This window comes from Chlorocebus sabaeus, chromosome 17, assembly GCF_047675955.1.
Source record: "Chlorocebus sabaeus isolate Y175 chromosome 17, mChlSab1.0.hap1, whole genome shotgun sequence".
NCBI classification, from domain to species: domain Eukaryota; kingdom Metazoa; phylum Chordata; class Mammalia; order Primates; family Cercopithecidae; genus Chlorocebus; species Chlorocebus sabaeus.
Window position 1 is genome coordinate 73,238,272 of NC_132920.1, and position 23,447 is coordinate 73,261,718.

The following is a 23,447-nucleotide window of genomic DNA, read 5'->3' on the forward strand; positions in this document are numbered from 1 at the left end:
TATATGACAATAAAAAAGAAATAAAGTACAGATACATGCTACAGGAGGATGAACCTAGAAAACATGCTAAGAGAAATAAGCTAGTCACAACAGATCACATATTTTATAAGAAATGTCCAGGCCGGGTACGGTGGCTCATACCTGTAATCCCAGCACTTTGGGAGGTCGAGGTGGGCGGATCACACGGTCAGGAGATCGAGACCATTGAGACCATCCTGGCTAACATGGTGAAACCCCGTCTCTACTAAAAATACAAAAAAAAAAAAAAAAAAAATTAGCTGGGCGTGGTGGTGGGCGCCTGTAGTCCCAGCTACTTGGGAGGCTGAGGCAGAAGAATGGCCTGAACCCGGGGGGCGGAGCTTGCAGTGAGCTGAGATGGCGCCACTGCACTCTAGCCTGGGCAACAGAGCAAGACTCCATCTCAAAAAAAAAAAGTAATGTCCAGAATAGTCATATCTATAGACTTAGTGGTTGACTGGGACTGGGAAGAGAAAGGGAATGGAGAGTGACTGCGAATGGATATGAGGTTTCTTTACAGGGTGATGACATGTTCTGTAATTACACATTTAATAGTTGTGCAACCCAGAATACACTAAAAAATCACTAAATTGTACACTTTTTTAAAGAAGAGATGGGGTCTTGCTATGTTTCCTAGGCTCAAGTGATCCTCCCTCCTCAGCCTCCTGAGTAGCTGAGCCCTACAGGCACACTCCATCATGCCCAGATGAATTGTACACTTTTATTTATTTATTTATGAGATGGAGACTTGCTGTGTTGCCCAGGCTGGAGTGCAGTGGTACAATCTCAGCTCACTGCAACCTCCACCTCCCGGGTTCAAGTGACTCTCGAATCTCAGCTTCCCGAGTAGCTGGGATTACAGGCATGTGCCACCATGCCTGGCTAATCTTGTATTTTTAGTAGAGTCAGGGTTTCACCATGTTGGTCAGGCTGGTCTAAAACTCCTGATCTCAGGTGATCTGCCCGCCTCGGCCTCCCAAAGTGCTGGGATTACAGGTGTGAGCCACTGCGCCTCAACATTTTTGAGGTCTCTATATGATCCTGAATTATATTATTCCATAATAAACATCCACCAGATTTAACTTATATTTCCCTCATCATGGACACCTGGATTGCCTCCAACTCTGTCACAATAAACAGTGTGGAGTATATGCTTTCCTTTTTTTTGAGATGGAGTCTCTCTCTGCCACCAGGCTGGACTGCAGTGGCATGATCTCAGCTCACTGCAACCTCTGCCTCCCGCGTTTAAGTGATTCTCCTGCCTCAGCCTCCCCAGTAGCTGGGACTACAGGCGTGTGCCACCACGCCCAGCTAATTTTTGTATTTTTAGTAGAGACGGAGTTTCGCCATGTTGGCCAGGCTAGCCTCAATCTCTTGACCTCGTGATCCGCCCGCCTCAGCCTCCCAAAATGCTGGGATTACAGGCGTGAGCCACCGTGCCCGGCCTGTGGATATGCTTTCTTAGGGACTTCAGCAAATCACTCTGGGACTTATACCCAGATGTGGGGCATTTTTATTTAATTCAGGGCCAAAGGACACATTTTTATTTAATTCAAATACAAACATTTTGCTTTCTGGAATGGGTTTGCCAGTTTATATCTCACAACCACTCCCTTTGTGGACAAGAATTTTTGTCTTCCCACGTTCTTTGCCAACACTTAGCATCAGGTTTTATAATTTTTTTTTATTTTTTTAGATGGAGTTTTGCTCCTGTTGCCCAGGCTGCCTAGTAGCTGGGATTACAGGCGCCTGCCACCACACCTGGCTTATTTATTTATTTATCTATTTATTTTAGTAGAGATGGGTTTTGCCATGTTGGTCAGGTTGAGTCTCGAGCCCCTGACCTCAGGTGATCGCCTGCCTCGGCCTCCCAAAGTGCTGGGATTACCGGTATGAGCTACCATGCCTGGCCATATTTTCTAATTTTTGCCCATCTGATGAGTCTAAAGTAATATTTCACTATAGTTTTAGTGTGCATTTCTTTTCTTCTTTCCTTTCCTTTTCTTTTTTCCTTTTTTTTTTTTTTTTTTTTTTTTTTGAGACGGAGTTTTGTTTTTGTAGCCCAGGCTGGAGTGCAGTGGTGCCACCTTGGCTCACTGCAACCTCCACCTCCCGGGTTCAAGCAATTCTCCTCTCTCAGCCTCCCTAGTAGCTGGGATTACAGGCGCCCACCACTATGCCCAGCTACTTTTTGTATTTTTAGTAGAGACAGGGTTTTACCATGTCTCTTACACTTAAGGTCACCTTCGGCCTCCTTCTCCCACCTCGGCCTCTGAAAGTGCTGGGATTATAAGTGTGAGCCACTATGCCAAGCCCAAAACAGTTCTTAAGCATTAAAAAGACCAGACTCTTTATCCTTTCCAGATCACTTTCAATATCAACAAAACTTCTGGAGAAAGTTCAAGTTTCAGGCTGTAGAGTGAGGGCTGTAAAACGTGCTTAACACAAGGGGCTATTTGTGGTGCTCTAAAGCATGACCGGGACCATGATGCACACTTGATTGGAGAGGCGATAACACTGTTGGACATGTTAGCATATTTCAGTTGTTTCTGACAATGAGAGTGCTTAAGAAAAAGATTTAATACAATATACATGTATATTCCTACCCCTCTACCAAAGTCTAGATGATTAAGACTGAGAATGTGTGAGGGGAAACGGATAGTTTCAATAGTTTTTTAGCTCAGTTGTGCAACGGTGGCTTCTCACTCGCAAGCACAGGACTGGCAGTGATGTAACACTTCTAAGTTTCCGCCTCCCCCAACATCAAGATAAAGTGAAAGTAAACAGACACTTGGAAAATTACTGGTGTTCTTCCTCCTCCAGGCACATAAGAAAAGGGGGCAGAAAATTCCTTACATTTCATTTCCTTTCAGTATTGCTTATGCTCACAGCTTTCCATTGCAGAGCTCCTAGAAAGAATTTTCTATATTATCCTTTGAGAGTACAAACTTTTATAGTTGGCTTTTCTGCTTATGGTTGCTCTAAAAGGCAGAGGCATCTGAAAAGGCTTTGTGATCCGTCTTAATTTGCATGTCTATGAGAAAGATAATTTATTTTTTAACTGAAATTAGACATTTACCCCATGTCTCCTCTTCTGAGGCAGTAACATGCTTTTACTGACAGGAACCAGGCCATTTCCTATTGTGTTCTTCCTGCCTTCATATTTAAATGTTACATCAATCTTTTTCTGTTTAGGGGAATTTCTCTCTCTCTTTTCTTTTTTGTGAGACCACGTCTGGCTCTGTCACTCAGGCTGGAGGACAGTGGTGTGATCTTGGCTCACTGCAGCCTTGACCACTTGGGCTCAAGCTATCCTCCCACCTCAGCCTCCTGAGTAGCTGAGACCACAGGCACGCACCACCATGGCTGGCTTTTTTGTTTGTTTGTTTTGTTTTTGTGATAGCTTTGGTCCCAATATTTGGGGGAATTTTATTTTGAACATCCAGAGAGGAGATAAGATAATCTACTCTGCAATGGAGTCTAAACTCAGATGCCTCTATTTCTGATTTCCTGAAAATGAAACAAAGGCTGAAGTAAGAAAGACCTTACCATGGCTAATACAAACTGCTGTCTTCAGCGTTTGTCTCATGTTCTTTCATAAACTGGATTCTCAAGGTCAGTTGGCACGCTTCTTTCCCATTGGATTTGCTTGCTGGGTGGATAATAATGCTTTTACATGAGAGGTTTTGAAGGCTGGAGCTTATAAAGAAAAACGTTTGATAAATAAAAATGTGAGCTCCAGGAGGAAAGGGACTTGGCTTATTATTATTATTTTTTTCCACTTCTGTGTCCTTGTGGAAAACGCAATGCCTAGTACATAGTGGATGCTCAATAAATACCTGTAGAATAACTGGGAAAAGTATTTTGCATATACAAAACTAAGCTACTCTCAAATACTTTCAGAACTATTTGCTAATAATTACCACTTATAATTTATTTTGATGTTAGCATATTTGTTCATTAAAAGCTTGCACTACTGTTGACCTGGAGCCTTATTGAAAAAAAAAATTAAAAAGCAGTTGACACATTTATTTAATTTTGGGGGCAGCAGAAAACAACATATGAAAAAAACAATATATGAGATCAAAAATTTCTATTTATTGGCCAGGTGCAGTGACTCACACCTGTAATCCCAGCACTTTGGGAGGCCTATCTGGGTGGATCACCTGAGGTCAGGAGTTCGAGACCAGCCTGGCCAACATGGTAAACCTCGTCTCTACTAAAAATACAAAAATTAGCCGGGCATGGTGGCAGGCATCTGTAATCCCAGTTATTCGGGAGGCTGAGGCAGGAGAATCGCTTGAAACCAGGAGGTGGAGGTTGCAGTGAGCCAAGATCGTGCCACTGCACTCTAGTCTGGGCAACAAAAGCGAAACTCCATCTCAAAAAAAAAAAAAAATGTATTTATGTATTATTATTATTATTATTATTTTGAGACGGAGTCTGGCTCTGTCACCCAGGCTGGAGTGCAGTGGCCCAATCTCGGCTCACTGCAAGCTCTGCCTCCCGGGTTTACACCATTCTCCTGCCTCAGCCTATAGCTGGGACTACAGGCGCCCGCCACCTCTCCCGGCTAGTTTTTTTGTATTTTTTAGTAGAGACGGGGTTTCACTGTGTTAGCCAGGATGGTCTCGATCTTCTGACCTTGTGATCCGCCCGTCTTGGCCTTCCAAAGTGCTGGGATTACAGGCTTGAGCCACCGCGCCCGGCCATGTATTATTATTTTTTGAGACAGGGTCTTGCTCTGTTGCCCAGGCTGGAGTGGCATGGTGGGAACCTGGCTCACTGTGGCCTCAACCTCCTGGGCTCAAGTGATCCTCCCACCTCAGTCTCCTGAGTAGCTGGGACCGCAGGCCTGTGCCAGCACACCTGGCTAAGTTTTTAGAACATTTTTTGTAGAGATGATGCCTTGCCTTGTTGTACAATCTGGTATTGAATTCCTGGGCTCAAGCAATCCCCCTGTCCTCGGCCTCATAAAGTGTTGGGATTATAGGTGTGAGCCTTTGTGCCTGGTCAAAAATATCAATTTATAGTCTATTTAACTAAAGGGTTGTTATTTAATAAGCATCGTAAGTGAACTAAGCACACGTTGTTATAAGTGAGACCATGCTGAGATGGATGGAATGGATCCTGCCTTCAAGATGCTTGTGATGAATCTATTACTGGGACAGACACAGACATGTGTTCAGAAGTATTATAAAGAAAGAGGGCTGGGCGCAGTGGCTCATGAGAGGCTGAAGCTGGCGGATTGCCTGAGCTCAGGGGTTTGAGGCCAGCCTGGGCAACAAGGTGCAACCCAGTCTCTACTAAAAATACAAAAATTAGCCGGATGTGGTGGTGTGGACCTGTAGTCTATTTGGGAGGCTGAGGCAGGAGAATTGCTTGAACCTAGGAGGTAGAGGTTGCAGTGAGTGGAGATTGTGCCACTGCACTCCAGCCTGGGCAACAGAGCAAGACTCTGTCTTAAAAAAAAAAAAAAAAAAGAGGAAGGGGATCAAGGGGTCAGAAGGAGCTCCAGGGAGGGAAAGGGCTGTGCCAGATGCATCTTTGTATCCTTGTTGCCTAGCAAAGAGTAGATACTTTGTATTCGCTGAATGAATGAAGAAATTCTCCCTTCCACGTGACTGAGCCTAAACCCTCCAGTTTAAAATAAAGGAAAACCCAAAAATAAATAAATAATGTGGCACTTTAGCAGGTGAAACGGAGACACCACATCTAGATCAGGGAGGGTGGAAGAAATTAGGGGTCATGAAGGAGGTGGCAAGGTTGAAGAGAGAAGTTCCAGGCCCAAGGAAGGAAATTAATAAAGGTATGAAGAGGAAAGGGAAGATGGAGAGCAGGCATGGGGAGTGAAGCAGCCAGATCACTGCGACAAGGCATGGTTCTCACCATAAGATAAGGGTAGGGCAGGCTGAACTTAGGGATGAGGAGGGCACAGCTGCTGGGTGGGAGAGTTTACTGGGCAGGCCCAGGGAAGCCATGGGACTCACCATGGGGCTCACCATGGGGGAGCACCTTGATCAGAGAGATTAGTTGTATCGGGATGATGAACTCAACACTGGTGGGAAGCTGGGATGGAAGAGGGCAAGACTAAAGGCAGTGATACCACTTAACTTTTCTATTCTAGGTGGAAACAAAAGCCACTAGGCTCTTACTTACGAGATGACAGAGGATTTTGTTCTGTTTTGTTTTGTTTTGTTTGGGAAAGACTCTCACTCTGTCACTCAGGCTGGAGTGCAGTGAGATCAGCTCACTGCAGCCTCGACCTCCTGGGCGACCTCCTGGGCTCAAGTGATCCTCCCAACTCAGCCTCCTGAATAGCTGGGGCTACAGGTATGCACCACCATTCCCAGCTAATTTTTTGTATTTTTTGTAGAGAACAGGTTTCACTATGTTGCCCAAGCGGGTCTCAAACTCCCGGGCTCAAGCCATCTACTCACCTTAACCTTCCAAAGTACTGGGATTACAGATGTGAGGCACTGTGCCTGGCCTGGTAGGAGGATTAACAAAAAAAAAAAATTCCAGGCCGGACATAGTGGCTCACACCTGTAATACCAGCACTTTGAAAGGCTGAGGCGGGAGGATCACTTGAACCCAGGAGATTAGACTGGACAACATAGTGAAAGCCCATCTCTACAAAATACAAAAATTATCTGGGCATGGTGGTGCAGACCTGTAGTACCAGCTAGTCTGGAGTCTGAAGTGGGAGGCTCTCTTGAGCCTGCGAGGTAGAGGCTGCAGCGAGCTGTGATTGCGCCATGCCCTCTAGCCTGGGTGACAGAGTGATACTCTGTTTCAAAACTAAGAAAAAATTCCAGAGGCGTGAAAAAACTGAAATGGAAGAGGCAGGTGGGGTTTTTGTTGTTATTGTTGTTGCTTTCGTTTTTGTTTTTTGACGGGGTCTCCTTCTGTCACCCAGGCTGGAGTGCAGTGGCGTGATCCTGGCTCACTGCAACCTCCATCTCCCGGGTAGAAGAGATTCTCCTGCCTCAGCCTCCCGAGTAGCTGGGAACTGCAGGTCTGCACCACCATGTCCAGCTAATTTTTGGTATTTTGTAGGACTAAAGGCATGCGCCACCATGCCCGGCTAACTTTTTTGTATTTTTAGTAGAGAAGGGGTTTCACCATGTTAGCCAGGCTGGTCTCGAACTCTTGACCTCAGGCAATCTGCCCGCCTTGGCCTCCCAAAGTGCTGGGATTACAGGTGTGAGCCACCGCGCCTGGTCGGCAGGTGGTCGTTTTGACACAGAGTAGGGGGTTTGGTGAGAGGCTAGGGAGGAGGAACAAAAACGACTTTGGGCCAAGCCTCAGTGACTGGGGAAATGTACTTTTAAGAGAAATAAGAAGGTGGCAGGAACAGCTGGTTTAATTTAGAATGGGGGTGGGAGAGTGAGGTTGGATTTAAATAGTCTCAGGTGCAGGCAAGACTAGCCAGCTGGGAATGTCCAGCAGGCAGCTGAAAACCTAGTGGTAATTACACAACAGCTTGGGCAATGTTTTTAAAACAATATTATTTGGCCAGGCACGGTAATCTCAACACTTTGGGAGGCCGAGGTGGGCGAATCACAAGTTCAGGAGTTTGAGACCAGCCTGGCCAACACGGTGAAACCCCATCTCTACTACAAATACAAAAATTAGCCGGGCGTGGTGGCACGTGCCTTCAGTCCCAGCTACTCAGGAGGCCGAGGCAGGGGAATCGCTGAACCTGGGAGGTGGAGGTTGCAGTGAGCTGAGATTGTGCCACTGCCCTCCAGCCTGCAACAGAGCAAGACTCCGTCTGAAATAAATAAATAAATAAATAAATAAAACAATATATTTATTTGAATAGGTCATACTGCCACATTTGGTAAAGTAAAAATTAATTCCCCTTCCTATCCCTAGTTGCCGATTTTCTCTCTACAGAGGTAACCATTGTTTGTGGAAAAATCCACTCAAACTGTGTGTTTTGTTTTTTTTTTGAGACCGAGATTCGCTCTTGTTGCCCAGGCTGGAATGCAATTGTGTGATCTTGGCTCACCACAACCTCTGCCTCCCAGGTTCAAGCGATTCTCCTGCCTCAGCCTCCTGTGTAGCTAGGATTACAGACATGTGCCACCATGCCCGGCTAATTTTGCATTTTTAGTAGAGACGGGGTTTCTCCATGTTGGTCAGGCTGGTCTCGAACTTCTGACCTCTGGTGATCTGCCTGCCTCAGCCTTCCAAAGTGCTGGGATTACAGGCGTGAGCCACTGCGGTGGGCCAAATGTGCTTTTTTCTTTTCTCTTTCTTTCTTTTTTTCTTTTTTTTTTGAGACAGAGTCTCACTCTGTCGCCCAGGCTGGAGTGCAGTGGCACGATCTCAGCTCACAGCAAGCTCCACCTCCCAGGTTCATGCCATTCTCCTGCCTCAGCCTCCCGAGTAGGTGAGACTACAGGCACCTGTCACGATGCCCAGCTAATTTTTTTGTATTTTTAGTAGAGGCGGGGTTTCACTATGTTAGTCAGGATGGTCTTGATTTCCTGATCTTCTGATCCACCCACCTCAGTTTCCCAAAGTGCTGGGATTACAGGCGTGAACCACCACGCCCGGCCCAAATGTGTTTTTTTCTAATCTCTCATACAACAACAATAAACACAGAAGACTTCTGTGATTAAAAGGGTATGGGTTTTTCCTCACACACCAATTAAGCAATCAGTTCTGCAACAGACACCAGCTGGGTGTCTCCCAATTCAGTGCTGACACCGTCTACCTGGAGGTAGCATCAGATCCCACAGGTGGAAGGCCCAGTCCCCAAGATTGCCCACCACTGCAGACCCCAGTCCCAAGTCTAGGTTTCTGGAACTTGTGACTTGCTGGCTTCAGGTTGAGGTTTTCACAACCACCTCTTTTGGTTCAATCAATTTGCTAGAGTGGTTCGAATAACTCAGGGAAACATTTATGTTTATCATTTATTATAAAGGATATTACAAAGGACACAGATGAAGAGACGCATAGGACAATATCTGGGGAAAGGGATGAGGAACTTCCAGGCCCTCTCTGGGCGTGCCACCCTCCAGGAACCTCCATGTGTTCAGCTATCAGGAGGCTTCCCAAACCCTGTCTTATTAGGCCTTTTATGGAGACTTCATTGGATAGTCATGATTAACAACCATGAAGAAATGTGATTGGACAGAAAGGGTGTGATCTAACACTAACAGACTCAGAGGGAAACCCAGCAAGACCGTCCAGATTCTTCTTGGCCTCTCTGTGCGGCATTCCTTCCTCCAGGGTATGGAGAGGACCTCTTCTCAAACGTGGGCATGGGGTCTTATGACCTATAGTCCAACAGGGTAGGCCACAGAATTTCTTTTTCTTTTCTTTTTTTTTGAGACAGAGTCTTGCTCTGTCACCCAGGCTGGAGTGCAGTGGTGCCATCTCGGCTCACTGTAACCTCCGCCTCCCAGGTTCAAGTGATTCTCCTGCCTCAGCTTCCCGAGTAGCTGGGACCACAGGCGCCCGCCACCACACCTGGCTCTTTTTTGTATTTTTAGTAGAGATGGGGTTTCACCATATTGGCCAGGCTGGTCTCGAACTCCTGACCTTGTGATCCTCCCACCTCGGCCTCCGAAAGTGCTGGGATTACAGGCATAAGCCACCGTGACTGGCCACAGAATTTCTTTATGACCAGTTCCAAGACAGAATGGTGGGGGAAGATTCCTGCCTTAGGAGAAAAAGCAGCAGGTGAAGGGAGGGCAGGAGAGGATCAAAGAGATTCTGTTTCCTGAGGTTGCTTCTGAGGCCTAAAGGCGCCCAACATAACAAGAGCTATGGGAGTTATGAGTCAGGAACCATGGAACCGTGGATGAAAATCCCTATCTATATCTATCTATAAAATCACACACTGTTTTCCAGTTTCTTGAGTATTAGAGATATTCTGTACACTTGTGATTTAATGTCCCCAGGAGACGTCTGTATTATTATTTAAGGACTAGAGAAGACGTGTGTATATCTGAGACAAAAGGAAAAGAACAAGGGGAGAGACTGAAGAAGTAAATGAAAGAGGAGCTACTAACTGGGCGTGATAGCACATGCCTGTGTAATGCCAGCTACTTGGGAGGCTGAGACAGGAGGATCGCTTGAGCTCAGCTTGGGCAACAAAGCAAGACCCTGTCTCAATTATTTATAAAAAGAAGAATTACTGAAGCAAGTCCTTAGAGGAGGTGGGAGAGAGAGAATCAGTGTAGCGTGGGCATATGCTTTAGCAAGAAGGTTTGACCCTATTCAGAGCTAGGAAGGGTAGGTTGATGGCAACAGAGATTTCTGATGCAGTATCCCTTAGGAGGCCCAAGTTCCTTGGCTTTGTGGTAGCAGAAATGTGTGTAGAGAAGATGATGGCTCAAGCAAGATGCAGAAAAGATGTCAAAGAGTCACAGTGGACACTAGGAAATGTCACAGAACTGTCAGATCCAAAAATCAATTCACAAAGGTTTATTTTGATGATTTATAAAGGAAACATTGCCATAGCAATTTAAAGCTATTTACAAATTTAAACATAAATTTACATAAATGTATTCACATCACATTAATCAGTTTTAAAATATTACAGGTAGTGTTGAACAGAAAACATAAGCGAAGTTTTAAGCCACATAGGTGCTCTGAAAGCATGCTCAACAACCACAACCACTGGAGGATGGTCCACGGGAAAAATATGATTTCAGGAACCAGAAGTAAAGATGATTACCCTAGTCTCAGGTGATGTGGCCTTTAAAAGTCACTTTAACTTTAAACTGCAACCACAAACTTCGATGAAGACAGACTGAACAAACAGTGAGAATTAGTTTTTAAAAAAATTATCCTGCAGCTTAAAAAACACAGAACAGGCTGGGCAAAAGTGGCTCATGCCTGTAGTCTCAACACTTTGTGAGGCTGAGGCAGGAGGATCGCTTGAAGCCAGGAGTTCAAAACCAGCCTGGGCAACAAAACGAGACCCCATCTCTACAAAATACAAACAAACAAAACACAGCACTTAGAAATGTATACTGTGGTCCATGTGAGAGTAGATTTAAACTAGGATGATCTTATTTGTGATGGACTGGGCATCGCACTTTTCTTTTCTTTTTTTTTTTTTTTGAGATGGAGTCTCGCTCCATCACCCAGGCTGGAGTGCAGTGGTGCGATCTTGGCTCACTGCAACCTCCACCTCCTGGGTTCAAGTGATTCTCCTACCTCAGCCTCCTGAGTATCTGGGATTACAGGTGTCCGCAACCACGCCCAGTTAATTGTTTGTATTTTTAGTAGAGACGGGGTTTCACCATGCTGGCCAGGCTGGTCTTGAACTCCTGATCTCGTGATTCGACCACCTCGGCCTCCCAAAGTATTGGGATTATAGGCGTAAGCCACCGTGCCCGGCCGCTTTGCACTTTTCTTTTGCAGGTTGCATGCCAGCTGATATTCCTCTGTGCTGGGAAGGGAAAGTCTGAGGATGTATCAAGACCACAGCAGTGGATCTCACTGCTCCTGCCTACTCAGGGCTTTATCTACACATTAATAGCCCCTCAGAGGAAAGGCACCAGCCGAAGAGTCGACACTGGTTCTGGGCTTGGATGCTGCCTCTGATAAATGCTGGGCACTCTGACCCAGAAGCCAGGGAGGGAGTGCCTGGAAGCTGCCTGGGTACACTCCCCTCAGTCTAGTTGCCAGGCCAAATTATACAGTGGATGGCAGCTCCACAGAGATGCTAAAGTTTGAGATCTAAGTGTCAGAGAGACCTGACAATTTTTATGAGGAAAGTGAACAACAGGTGTTTATCAATACCTGAGAATTATCATCTAGTTTAATTAAGCAAAGGTATTCAGAGCTCTGTTTCAGCTCATTCCCTTAAGTATGGCCCTAAAAAATCAACGGAACTCTCCTACTTCATGTTGCCCGACTTGCAGGCAGGTATGTGAACCTAAAGTAGAAGTCCTAGCATATATATTATTCACAATTAAACACGGTTCATTTTATTAATCTGGCAACTAGTGATACTTCATGATTACAGGCCTTAAAAATCTAATACAAGTACAATTAAAAAGACATAGAATGCTTACACGATACCGAAGGCACTTTGAGGTTACATGATAAATAAAAATACATGAATAGAGACAGGATTATTTATTGGTTCCTTCAGTGTCTGTGTCCATGGTGATCATCGAGAGCCCAGTTTTGTACTTCACCTTTGGCGAACAGTGTAAAGAAAATGGCACCAAAAACGTTAATAGCAGCAGCAATATAGAACACGGTTTGCCATTCTCCAACAGTGTTCTGCACAGAAAGAAAAAAATGCAAGTGAAATAAAATTTTGTTTGTAGTTCACTTCATTAAAAAGATGATGTCACAAGACTGTTAAAACAGTCACATTATTCATAAAAGCCCCATGCCTGAAACAACCCAAATATCCACCAGCAGTAGGCTAGTGGTGTAGTTGTTCAATGGAATACGGTACAGCAATGAGAATGGGCTACAACATCATAAATACAGCTCACAAACAAAATGTGAAGCAAAAGAAGCCAGACAAAAAGGTGACATACTAAATGATTCCGTTTATATACAGCTCAAAGTCAGACCATACTAATCTATGGGGTTAAAAGTTGGGAGAGTGGTTCCTCTTGCTGAGGGTGAAGAAAGAATAGCAGGAAGTGGTACCTGGGATCTTACTGAGGGAGGTAATACTCTGTTTCTTGATTGGGTGCTGGTTACACCGCTGTATTAACTTTGTGGAAATTCATCTAGCTGTACACTTTAGATTTGTGCATTTATTTATTTTTGTTTTTATTTTTGAGACAGAGTCTCACTCTGTCACCCAGGCTGGAATGCAGTGGCGCAATCTCGGCTCACTGCAGCCTCACTTTCTGGGCTGAGGCAGTCCTCCCAACTCAGCTTTCCAAGGAGCTGGGATTAAAGGTGCATGCTACCACACCTGGCTAATTTTCTTTGCTTTTTTTTTTTTTTTTTTTAGTAGAGATGGGGTTTTGCCATGTTTCCCAGGCTGGTCTTGAACTTCTGGGCTCAAGTGATCTGCTCGCCTCAGGCTTCCACAGTGATGGTATTACAGGTGTGAGCCACTACGTCTGGCCTAGATTTGTGCATTTAAAAAAAGTTATACTTCAATAAAAAGTTTACTGACGATAGATAGATATACTTCAATAAAAAGTATACTGGTATGTCCCCGAATCATGCCTGACTAACACTAACACTAAGAAAGTTTTAGCCTGTGCATGGTCTCCCAGGGTCTTAGGTGAAAGGTGTCAGGTGGATCAAGTAAATATGGTTAAGATGAACTCAAGTTCAGCTCTGAGGATCTGCCACATCAGAGAGAGGCCTGGCAAGTATAAAAGATCTTGAATGGCACACAAAGCAGGACATAACATGGGATCTGTCAGTAAGACAACGGTTCAGCGTATAATCCAATCCGGTGGCATAAAAATATCAGACAGTTATCCAAATTTCTGGGTCATGTGACTACCTTTAACAACCATTTTTTGGATTTTTTCAATTTCAGTGTAACCAGAGTGGTGACTATATTTGCAGTATTAAAAAAACACACACACACACACGGCCGGGCGCGGTGGCTCCTGCCTGTAATCCCAGAACTTTGGGAGGCCAAGGTGGGTGGATCACGAGGTCAGATTGAGACCATCCTGGCTAACACGGTGAAACCCTGTCTCTCTCTATATTAAAAATATAAAAAATGAGCCAGGCGTGGTGGCCGGCGCCTGTAGTCCCAGCTACTCGAGAGGCTGAGGCAGGAGAACGGCGTGAACCGGGGAGGTGGAGCTTGCAGTGAGCCGAGATTGCACCACTGCACTCCAGCCTGGGCAACAGAGCGAGACTCCATCTCAAAAACAAAAAAACAAAAAAATGGGCTGGGTGTGGTGGTTCATGCCTGTAATCCCTGCACTTTGGGAGGCCAAGGTGGCTGGATCACCTGAGGTCAGGAGTTCAAGGCCAGCGTGGCCAACATGGCGAGACCCTGTCTCTACTAAAAATACAAAAATTAGCCAGGTGTGGTGGCAGGCGCCTGTAATCCCAGTTACTCAGGAGGCTGAGGCAGGAGAATTGCTTGAACCCAGGAGGCGGAGGTTGCGGTGAGCTGAGGTCATGCCATTGCACTCCAGCTTGGGGAACAAGAGCGAAACTCTGTCTCAAAAACACAAAACAAAACAAAAAAACCCAGGCTGGGCGCAGTGGCTCATGCCTGTAATCCCAGCACTTTGGGAGGCCGAGTTGGGCAGATCACGACATCAGGAGATCGAGACCATCCTGGCTAACAAGGTGAAACTCCGTCTCTACTAAAAATACAAAAAATTAGCCAGGTGTGTTGGCCGGTGCCTGTAAACCCAGCTACCTGGGAGGCCGAGGCAGGAGAATGGCGTGAACCCAGGAAGTGGAGTTTGCAGTGAGCCGAGATTGTGCCATTGCACTCCAGCCTGGGCAACAGAGTGAGACTCTGTCTCACAAAAAACAAACAAACAAACAAACAAGTAGACCAGGCATGGTGGATGCCTGTAATCCCAGCACTTTGGGAGGCCGAGGCAGGTGGATACCTTGAGCCCAGGAGTTTGAGACTAGCGTGGGCAAGGTGGTGAAACCCCATCTCTATAAAAAATGGAAAAATTAGCCGGACATGGTGGTGCACACCTGTAGTCCTAGCTACTTGAGAGGCTGAGGTAAGAAGATCACCTGAGCCTGGGGAGGTTGAGGCTGCAGTGAGCCATGATCGCGCCACCGCACTCTAGTCTGGGTGATGGAGACCCTGTCTCAAAAAACAAACAAAACCAAACACGCAGTAGAACTAGCAATGAGGAAGTGAAAGAGAAGGCACTGGGAAGCCAGTAGGAGGTCATTTATTTGGGAAAACAGGAGAAACATGCAGAAAGAAACACCCTGTGGTGGTTATACTTGTCTGAGATGAATGCATTTTAGTGAAAAAAAGTCTTAGATACTCATCTTAAATTCTGCTGAGCAATCAGTCAATGATTGAACTTAAAATCAATCATTGTACTAGAAGTCTCACACAGCTCCTAGTTTGTTTTTTAACAAAAATTCCACCAGTTTTTAGAGAATACTGTTTTGTTTATAACAACATCGAACCTCAGACACACTTTGAATTTTAATTATTGCATTATTTATTTATATGCTGACTCATGCTGCAAAGTTTTTGAGGCAGTGCTCATTCCATAAAGTAAGAAATTACAGGCTGGGTGCAGTGGCTCACGCCTAATATCCCAGCACTTTGGGAGGCTGAGGCGGGTGGATCATTTGAGGTCAGGAGTTCGAGACCAGCCTGGCCAACATGGTGAAACCCCATCTGTATTAAAAATACAAAAATTAGCCGGGTGTGGTGGCACTTGCCTGTAGTACTAGCTACTTGGGAGGCTGAGGCAGGAGAATTGTTTGAACCCGGGAGGCAAAGGTTGCAGTGCGCTGAGATCACGCCACTGCCCTCCAACCTGGGGGACAAGTGAGACTTCGTCTCAAAAAAAAAAAAAAAAAAAAGAAATTACAATTGTGAAGGCAAGTGTGTGCTTTTCCTTTTTTAAAATAATAAACTTTAGAGTTTTCTTTGGCCAGGTGCGGTGGCTCAGTCCTGTAATCCCAGCACTTTGGGAGGCCGAGGCAGGCGGATCACCTGAGGTTGGGAGTTCGAAACCAGCCTGACCAACATGGAGAAGCTCCATCTCTATTAAAAATACAAAATTAGCTGGGCGTGGTGGCGCATGCCTGTAATCCCAGCTACTCAGGAGGCTGAGGCAGGAGAATCGCTTGAACTTGGGAGGCAGAGGTTGCAGTGAGCTGAGACTGCACCACTGTACTCCAGCCTGCGTAACAGAGTGCAACTCCATCTCGGAAAAAAAACATAAATAAAATAAAATAAGTTTTATTTTATTTATTTTTTTGAGACAGGGTCTCCTGCTCTCACCCAGGCTGGAGTGCAGAGGCATGATCATAGCTCACTACAGCCTCAAACCCCAGGGCTCATGCATCCTCCTGCTTTAACTTTCTAAGTAGCTGGGACTACAGGTGCAAACCACACCCAGCTAAAACAATGATATCTTTTTAACAGCATTAAACAAATGCTATAACATATCCCAAATGAAGCGCAGTTCCCACTTGTAAACATAAAAGACTTTAATCAGGAATCCATATTTCCCTAGCAGAAGCGCTGGCATTATCAGTAAGTGAAATTAACACATGGTAGTGTGCTGACTTAGGTTCTGGTGTTGCCACCCCACTCCATGAGGACAAGGATAATGTTAAACATTTTGGACATGTCTATATTGAGACACAGAACTTTAGAAAAAGCATTTCTACAACATTCCTTTTTATTAAGTGAGAGGAAATAGTAACAGGGAGGTACTGCATCACTTAAGGAATCAGAAACGGTAGATGTGGAGAAGAAATAGGAACACTATTTGTGGGGAACATATATATGTCTGAAATCAGTATATTTGGTAATAAGAAAGTCTGTAAGTATGTCCTGGAATTCTTTTTTTTTTTTGAGAAGGAGTGTCATTGTGTTGCCAGGCTGGAGTGCAGTGGCGATCTCGGCTCACTGCAACCTCCGCCTCCTGGGTTCGAGCAATTCTCATGCCTCAGCCTCCTGAGTAGCCTAGCTGGGACTACAGGAGCCCGCCACCACACCTGGCTACTTTTTGTATTTTTAGTAGAGACAGGGTTTCACCATGTTGGCCAGGATGGTCTTGATCTCCTGACTCTGTGATCCGCCCGCCTCAGCCTCCCAAAGTGCTGGGATTACAGGCGTGAACCACCGCCCGGCCGTATGTCCTGAAATTCTAAGGATTACACATGGCGTTAATTTTATCACAGAGACAAAAGAGAAAATTACCTCTTTCAGAGGTTTGAGTTAGCCTCTTAAAGAATACCTTATATACCTTTTTTGAAGGTTAGAAAATCAAAGTTGAAAAGGGCCTTTGAGGCCTTATTTATTTATTTATTTTGAGACAGAGTTTTGCTCTTGTCACCCAGGCTGGAATTCAATGGCATGATCTCAGCTCACTGCAACCTCCACCTCCCAGGTTCAAGCGATTCTTCTGCCTGAGCCTCCTGAGTAGCTGGGATTATAGGTGCAAGCCACAAAGTCCGGCTACTTTTTTGTATTTTTAGTAGAGATGGGGTTTCACCATGTTGGCCAGGCTGGTCTCACACTCCTGACCTCAGGTGATCTGCCCGCCTCGGCCTCCCAAAGTGCTGGGATTATAGATGTGAGCCACTGTGCCTGGCCATGTATCTAGCATATTAATAAGCACCTAAGAAATGCCTGTTGAATAAATGTTTGACTGTTTCAGGGGTTACTAACCCTTAAGGTGACTCATTCCATAAAGTAACAGCTTTGAACAAAGAATTTTCCCAGTGTCTCTATAACTTCTCTCAATCTGTCTTTGTGGAACTGCTGAGAATAAGTCTCCATCTTACATTTAGTAGCCTTTCAAATATGTGAAGACACCTTTTATGTCTTCCCAAATTTTCTGGTCCTCTAAACATTCTCGGTTATTTCAACTTTTCCTCATTAATTCTCACATGATTTCCTGATACCTCGCCTTCATGGGCCTACTTTTTGAATAATTTTACACTGTCAATTTTTATTTGTTCAAATCAAAAACAAAAATTATTTGTCTAGTATAATATCACAACTTTTTTTGAGATGGGGTCTCACTCTGTCACCCAGGCTGGAGTGCAATGGCATGGTCTCGGTTTACTGCAACCTCCGCCTCCCAGGTTCAAGGGATTCTCCCGCCTGAGCTTCCCGAGTAGGGGACTACAGGCACGTGCCACCACACCTGGCTAATTTTTGTATTTTGAGTAGAGAAGGGGTTTCACCATGTTGGCAAGGCTGGTGTTGAACTCCTGACCTCGTGATCCACCTGCCTCGGCCTCCCAAAGTGCTGGGATTACAGGCATAAGTCACCACATCCCGCCAATATCAAAACTTTTAACTACTTGTGTGGTTTCAGCTACGTCTTCATTTGACTTAGTTCTATTGTTCTGTCTAAAATCCAAAAAGTGTTCTTTGAAAATATACTTTCCCATCCATTAAGGCATTTAGCTTTTTGTTGCTAAAAAGAATTTCATAAGAACATTTAGAATTTTACACTTAATTAAAATACACTGAACTTTGACACAGATGTGCAGCTCCAAAACCTTTCCAGTTTACAAGCAAATTATCTACTTACATCAGGGGTCAGACTTTTAGCAATGACGGGCCCAATCATTCCTGGAATAGTGGCAAATGTATTTGTGATGCCCAGGAGGATACCAGCATACCTGTAGAAACATTTTCATAGAAGTTTATTATTGTGCTACACATTTAAACAGCTTCATTCTTTCCTTCTTCTTTTTTTTCGAGACAGTCTCACTCTGTGGCCCAGGCTGGAGGGCAGTGGCATGATCTCAGCTCACTGCAGCCTCTGCCCCCTGGGTTCAAGCGTGCCTTAGCCTCCTGAGTAGCGGGGACTACAGGCATGCACCATCATGCTGGGCTAGTTTTGTATTTTTAGTAGAGCTGGGGTTTCACCATGTTGGCCAGGCTGGTCTCGAGCTCCGGACCTCAAGTGATCTGCCTGCCTCAGCCTCCCAAAGTGCTGGGATTACAAGTGTGAGCCACCGCGCCTGGCCGCTTCTTTCAATAGACAGCTATTCTGCTCCAGGTTGTGTTCTTGTGAAATTTTATGTCTAAATAAAATGTCCTATTGAAATGGGATTTTATATTCAGCTGGTGAAAAACTTGCATTTCAATAGTTAAGTAGCATTTTAACATTACATAGAGGAACATAGCCATGGAAATAACCCCTTTTATAACGATATAGGAAAGTTCTGAGATATCATTTTCATACACAAAGCATGGCATGTCTAGCTTAAAGTTTTTTTTTTTTTTTTTTTTTTGAGACGGAGTCTCGCTCTGTCACCCAGGCTGGAGTGCAGTGGCCGGATCTCAGCTCACTGCAAGCTCCGCCTCCCGGGTTTACGGCATTCTCCTGCCTCGGCCTCCCGAGTAGCTGGGACTACAGGCGCCCGCCACCTCGCCCGGCTAGTTTTTTGTGTTTTTTTGGTAGAGACGGGATTTCACTGCGTTAGTCAGGACGGTCTCGATCTCCTGACCTCGTGATCCGCCCGTCTCGGCCTCCCAAAGTGCTGGGATTACAGGCTTGAGCCACCGCGCCCGGCCTAGCTTAAAGTTTTTTAAGTTAAAAAAAAGTTTATTTCCTGATTTGAAAATTCAATGGTAATTAATTTTTGAAAATTAATAAGAAAAAAGAAAAAATAAGTAAATTTACCTATAATCCTATAATTCTTCCTCATAGAGATGATCAACATTAACATTTTTGTAATATCCTAATTATTTTTTGCTATCTCTATATATTTCAAGTATATTATTATAGACATGAGATCATATAAAACATACAATTTACTTGTTCCATTAATTTGCTTTTTTTTTGAGATGGAGTCTCTGTTGCCCAGGCTGGAGTACAGTGGCGCAATCTCGGCTCATTGCAACGTCCGCCTCCCGGGTTCAAGTGATTCTTCTGTTTCAGCTTCCTGAGTAGCTGGGACTACACACGCGTGCCATGTAGGTCAGGCTGGTCTTGAACTCCTGATCTCAGGTGATCCACCTGCCTCGGCCTCCCAAAGTGCTGGGATTACAGGTGTGAGCCACTGTACCTGGCCCAATCATTCATTTTTTAAATTGCTGCCTCTTTTTTTTTTTTTTGGAGACAGAGTTTCGCTTTTGTTGCCCAGACTGGAGTGCAATAGCATGATCTCAGCTCACTGCAACTTCCACCTCTCTGGTTCAAGTGATTCTCTTGCCTCAGCCTCCTGAGTAGCTGGGATTACAGGCGTGCACCACCATACCTGGGTAATTTTGTATTTTTAGTAGAAACAGGGTTTCACCATGTTGATCAGGCTGGTCTCGAACTCCTCACCTCAGGTGATCCACCCACCTCGGCCTTCCATAGTGCTGGGATTATAGGTGTGAGCCACTGCACCCGGCCTAAAATTGCTGTCTCTTTACTAGGATGTTTGTCCTGTATATATTCATGAATTCTGGACTGTGAAGACTGTATCTCTTAGGTATCGTTTTGCATAATTTTATACCTCCTGTATTTCCTGTACACTGATGGTTTCTAGACTCTAAATCCTAGGGCTTTCATTAGATTTAGGTTTAATGTTTTTGGTAAAACAAACAAACAAACAAATAAAAAAAAAACACTTAAAGGTGGTGGAGGAGTTCAGTTAAAAAAATTCTGCTTAACTAATTTGGTTATGTATAAAGATCACAAAGTTTTATGTTCAAGACTTGTGCATACACACAGCACTATAACAAAACCATGAGGCACAGATCTTTTTGGCTTATCCCCTTTAGGGAGTGTATCTAAATTAACCAAGCTTGGCAGAGCCTCTATTTTTTTTTTTTCTTTTTAAACCATTAACACCTTGGCAGTAAGAGGAGTCAACTGCAATGCTGCCAGCCTTTCCAGTGACAGATATTAAGTGCAGACGAATGCCGTGAAATTCTAAATGTCAGCAACAAGAAGCTCATTCAAGTACTTATATTTCACTTGGCCAGGACAGGCCATGAAAGATTGATGACTACTTGGAAGAAAACAAGTTGTATGGACTCAGTCTGGAGTCTGTGCTGTTGGAATACTACTGGAATTAATAGCTGAAAATCTATCTAATTCCCATGAATCCGGGCAACAAAATTACCATAGAAAAATCTCTATTTTGGGGCCAGGTGTGGTGGTGCATGCCTGTAATCCCAGCATTTTGGGAGGCCGAGGTGGGTGAATTGCTTGAGCCCAGGAGTTTGAGACCAGCCTGGGCAACATGGTGAAACCCTCTCTCTACAAAAAAATAAAAACACACACACAAAAATTAGCTGGGTGTGGTGGCTCATGCTGTAGACCCGCTACTCAGGAGGCTGAGGTGGGAGGATTGCAGGAGGATTGCTTTAGACTGCAGTGAGCCATGATCTTGCTACTGCACTCCAGCCTGGGTGACAGGGGGTGACCCTATCTCAAAAAATAATAAATTAATAAAATAAAATCTCTATTTCAGTCTATAGAAGGCCTATAAAATCCAAGTACACATTTATGTGTTAATAGGAATATTATTTATTGGAAAACCTTGTATCTATTTACTTTTTATTGGAAAACCTTATATCAGACATGTTTATAAGGGTTTTATATATCATATTATATCATTTTAATTATAAAAATCAACCCCATGAGGTACGATTATTTTCATTTTATTTTTTAAATTTTAAAATTTTATTAATTTTTTTAGAGATGGGGTCTTGCTATATTGCCCAGCCAGGTCTTGAACTGCTTGCTGGGTCCAAGTGATCATCCTACCTTGGGCTTCCAAAGTCTTGGGATTACAGGTGAGAGCCACTGCAACCAGCTGGATTATCTTCATTTTACAGATGAAAAAAACCCATAAAATGTCACCCAATTTGTCTGATTCTGAATCAGTACTTAATATTATAATTGTTATAATCTACAATGCTACCTTGTTAAAAAAACAAAACAAAACAAAAAAAACAGTAATCACTGAACCCAATCTGTAGGAAAGATAAATTTTCTCATGCTTCACTTTTCACTACAAGCCCTGGTGTTGAATGCTTGTTTATGGTCCTCGAGTGCTCCTGTTCTAACTAGTAGAGTGTTACACTGAATGGGCCCAACTATGAAAAACATAAGATATGTAACCCCCAATAAGATACGTAGCCACGTAGCCAAGACTCCTGCAACTAGAAATAACTGGTGTGCTTTGAACCAAGAAATCCCAGTTGGAAAAGAGAAACTAAAAAGCTCATCTGAAGAGCTGAATCAAAATATAAGAAAGTTATCCTTTGAGCTAGAACTGCAAGGTTTAAACACACACACACACACACACACACACACACACACACACTCTCTAAGGGAGATAAATAATTTCGATTTTGGGCTGAACCCAAGAGGTGGAGGTTGTGGTGAGCCGAGATCGCAGCATTGCACTCCAGCCTGGGCAACAAGAACAAAACTCCGTCTCAAAAACAAAACGAAACAAACAACAAATAATAATAATACTTTTGACTTTGATGAGATTTATTTATTTATTTTATTTTTTTGAGACTGAGGTTTGCTCTGTAGCCCAGGCTGGAGTGCAGTAGCGCAATCTCTGCTCACTGCAACCTCCGAACTACCGGGTTCAAGCAATTCTCATGCTTCAGCTTCCTGAGTAGCTGGGATTATAGTTGCCCACCACCACACCTAGATAATTTTTTAGTTTTAGTAGAGATGGGGTTTCACCATGTTGGCCAGGCTGGTCTGGAGCTCCTAACCTCAAACGATCCACCGGCCTCAGCCTCCCAAAGTGCGGGCATTACAGGCGTGGGCCGCCACGCCCGGCCTACTTCCATTTGAATAGTTGTGTCTCAGTCAGCTGAGAGCAAGTACAGCAGTCCTCATTATCTGAGGCATAAAGGCACTTGCTTACCATCCTCCTAACTGCTACAACTATTTGCTGGCATCATTTATGTTACTAAAACTGTTTAGCTTCTTATGATATCTAGATAAATGTCTTTTTTGGCTTATAAGACTCATAAGATTTCAGGGTTGGACCTGGGTCTTTAAGATGTAGACTTCAACCATCCACCTGATGCTTGAAGCTCAGGCACCGGATTCCACCTGCTGCCTGTCCAGCATTATACTTCATGACATGAAGCACCATCCTCCAGGCCAGCTTCAGCTTACACAGATGCCAGCAGGAATCATGTTATTTTCATGTTTGTGTCTTCAACATCTGGTACAGTGCCTGGCACAGTGTTTCTCAAATGACTAGATCCGTTAATCAGCATGCTATTACACTGAAATTTAGTAGTGACAAATTTATCTAATTGTACATCCAATTCATCTTTCTCCACCTCGTCCAAAAGGGTATCTATCATAGGAGACCTGGATGAAGTCCTGACATATCAAATCTACTATATTTTCTTTATTCTATTAGGCTAAAAATTACATTGAGAAATTAGACCGTTTTGCCATTTTGGCTCTTAGGGACCCAGTGGTGGCTCTTTAGTGGTCAGCATTTTCCTTTCTGAAAGCACACCAATCATCACTTTAATATTGTACTTGGATTGATCTGTGACCCTGGTCACTACACCTGACTCAAAGTTAGCCAGAAAACAATTACATTTATTGCATTATATGCAAATACATTTATTGCATTATGAGCAAAGTGTTCTGTGTGTGCTCTATTTAATCTTCACAATGATCTTACTAGGTAGGTACCATGGATATTTGTTTTTTTTTCCTATTTTCATCCTTTGACAATAGTGCTAATTTTCTTTCTTTTTTTTGAAATGGAGTTTCACTCTTATCACCCAGGCTGGAGTGCCATGGCTCACCGCAACCTCCACCTCCCAGGTT

At 44.2% G+C, this 23,447-nt stretch overlaps 1 protein-coding gene across 4 annotated transcripts in view; it reads right to left on the reverse strand.

Annotated features, from left to right (window-relative positions):
* Positions 1–10,449: 10,449 nt before the first annotated feature.
* SLC17A5 (solute carrier family 17 member 5) overlaps positions 10,450–23,447 on the reverse strand; it is a 59,812-nt gene continuing 46,814 nt past the window's right edge. For 3 of the 4 annotated variants that reach the window (XM_008013480.3, XM_008013482.3, XM_008013481.3), the window contains 2 exons: positions 18,210–18,300; positions 10,450–12,279 (listed from right to left, as the gene is read on the reverse strand). In XM_008013480.3, the coding sequence (XP_008011671.2) occupies positions 12,142–12,279; positions 18,210–18,300 (229 nt within the window). In that variant the 3' untranslated portion in view covers positions 10,450–12,141. Of the gene's footprint in view, positions 12,280–15,738; positions 15,837–18,209; positions 18,301–23,447 lie in introns of all 4 variants that reach the window. The other variant, XM_073006167.1, reaches the window with a different exon arrangement.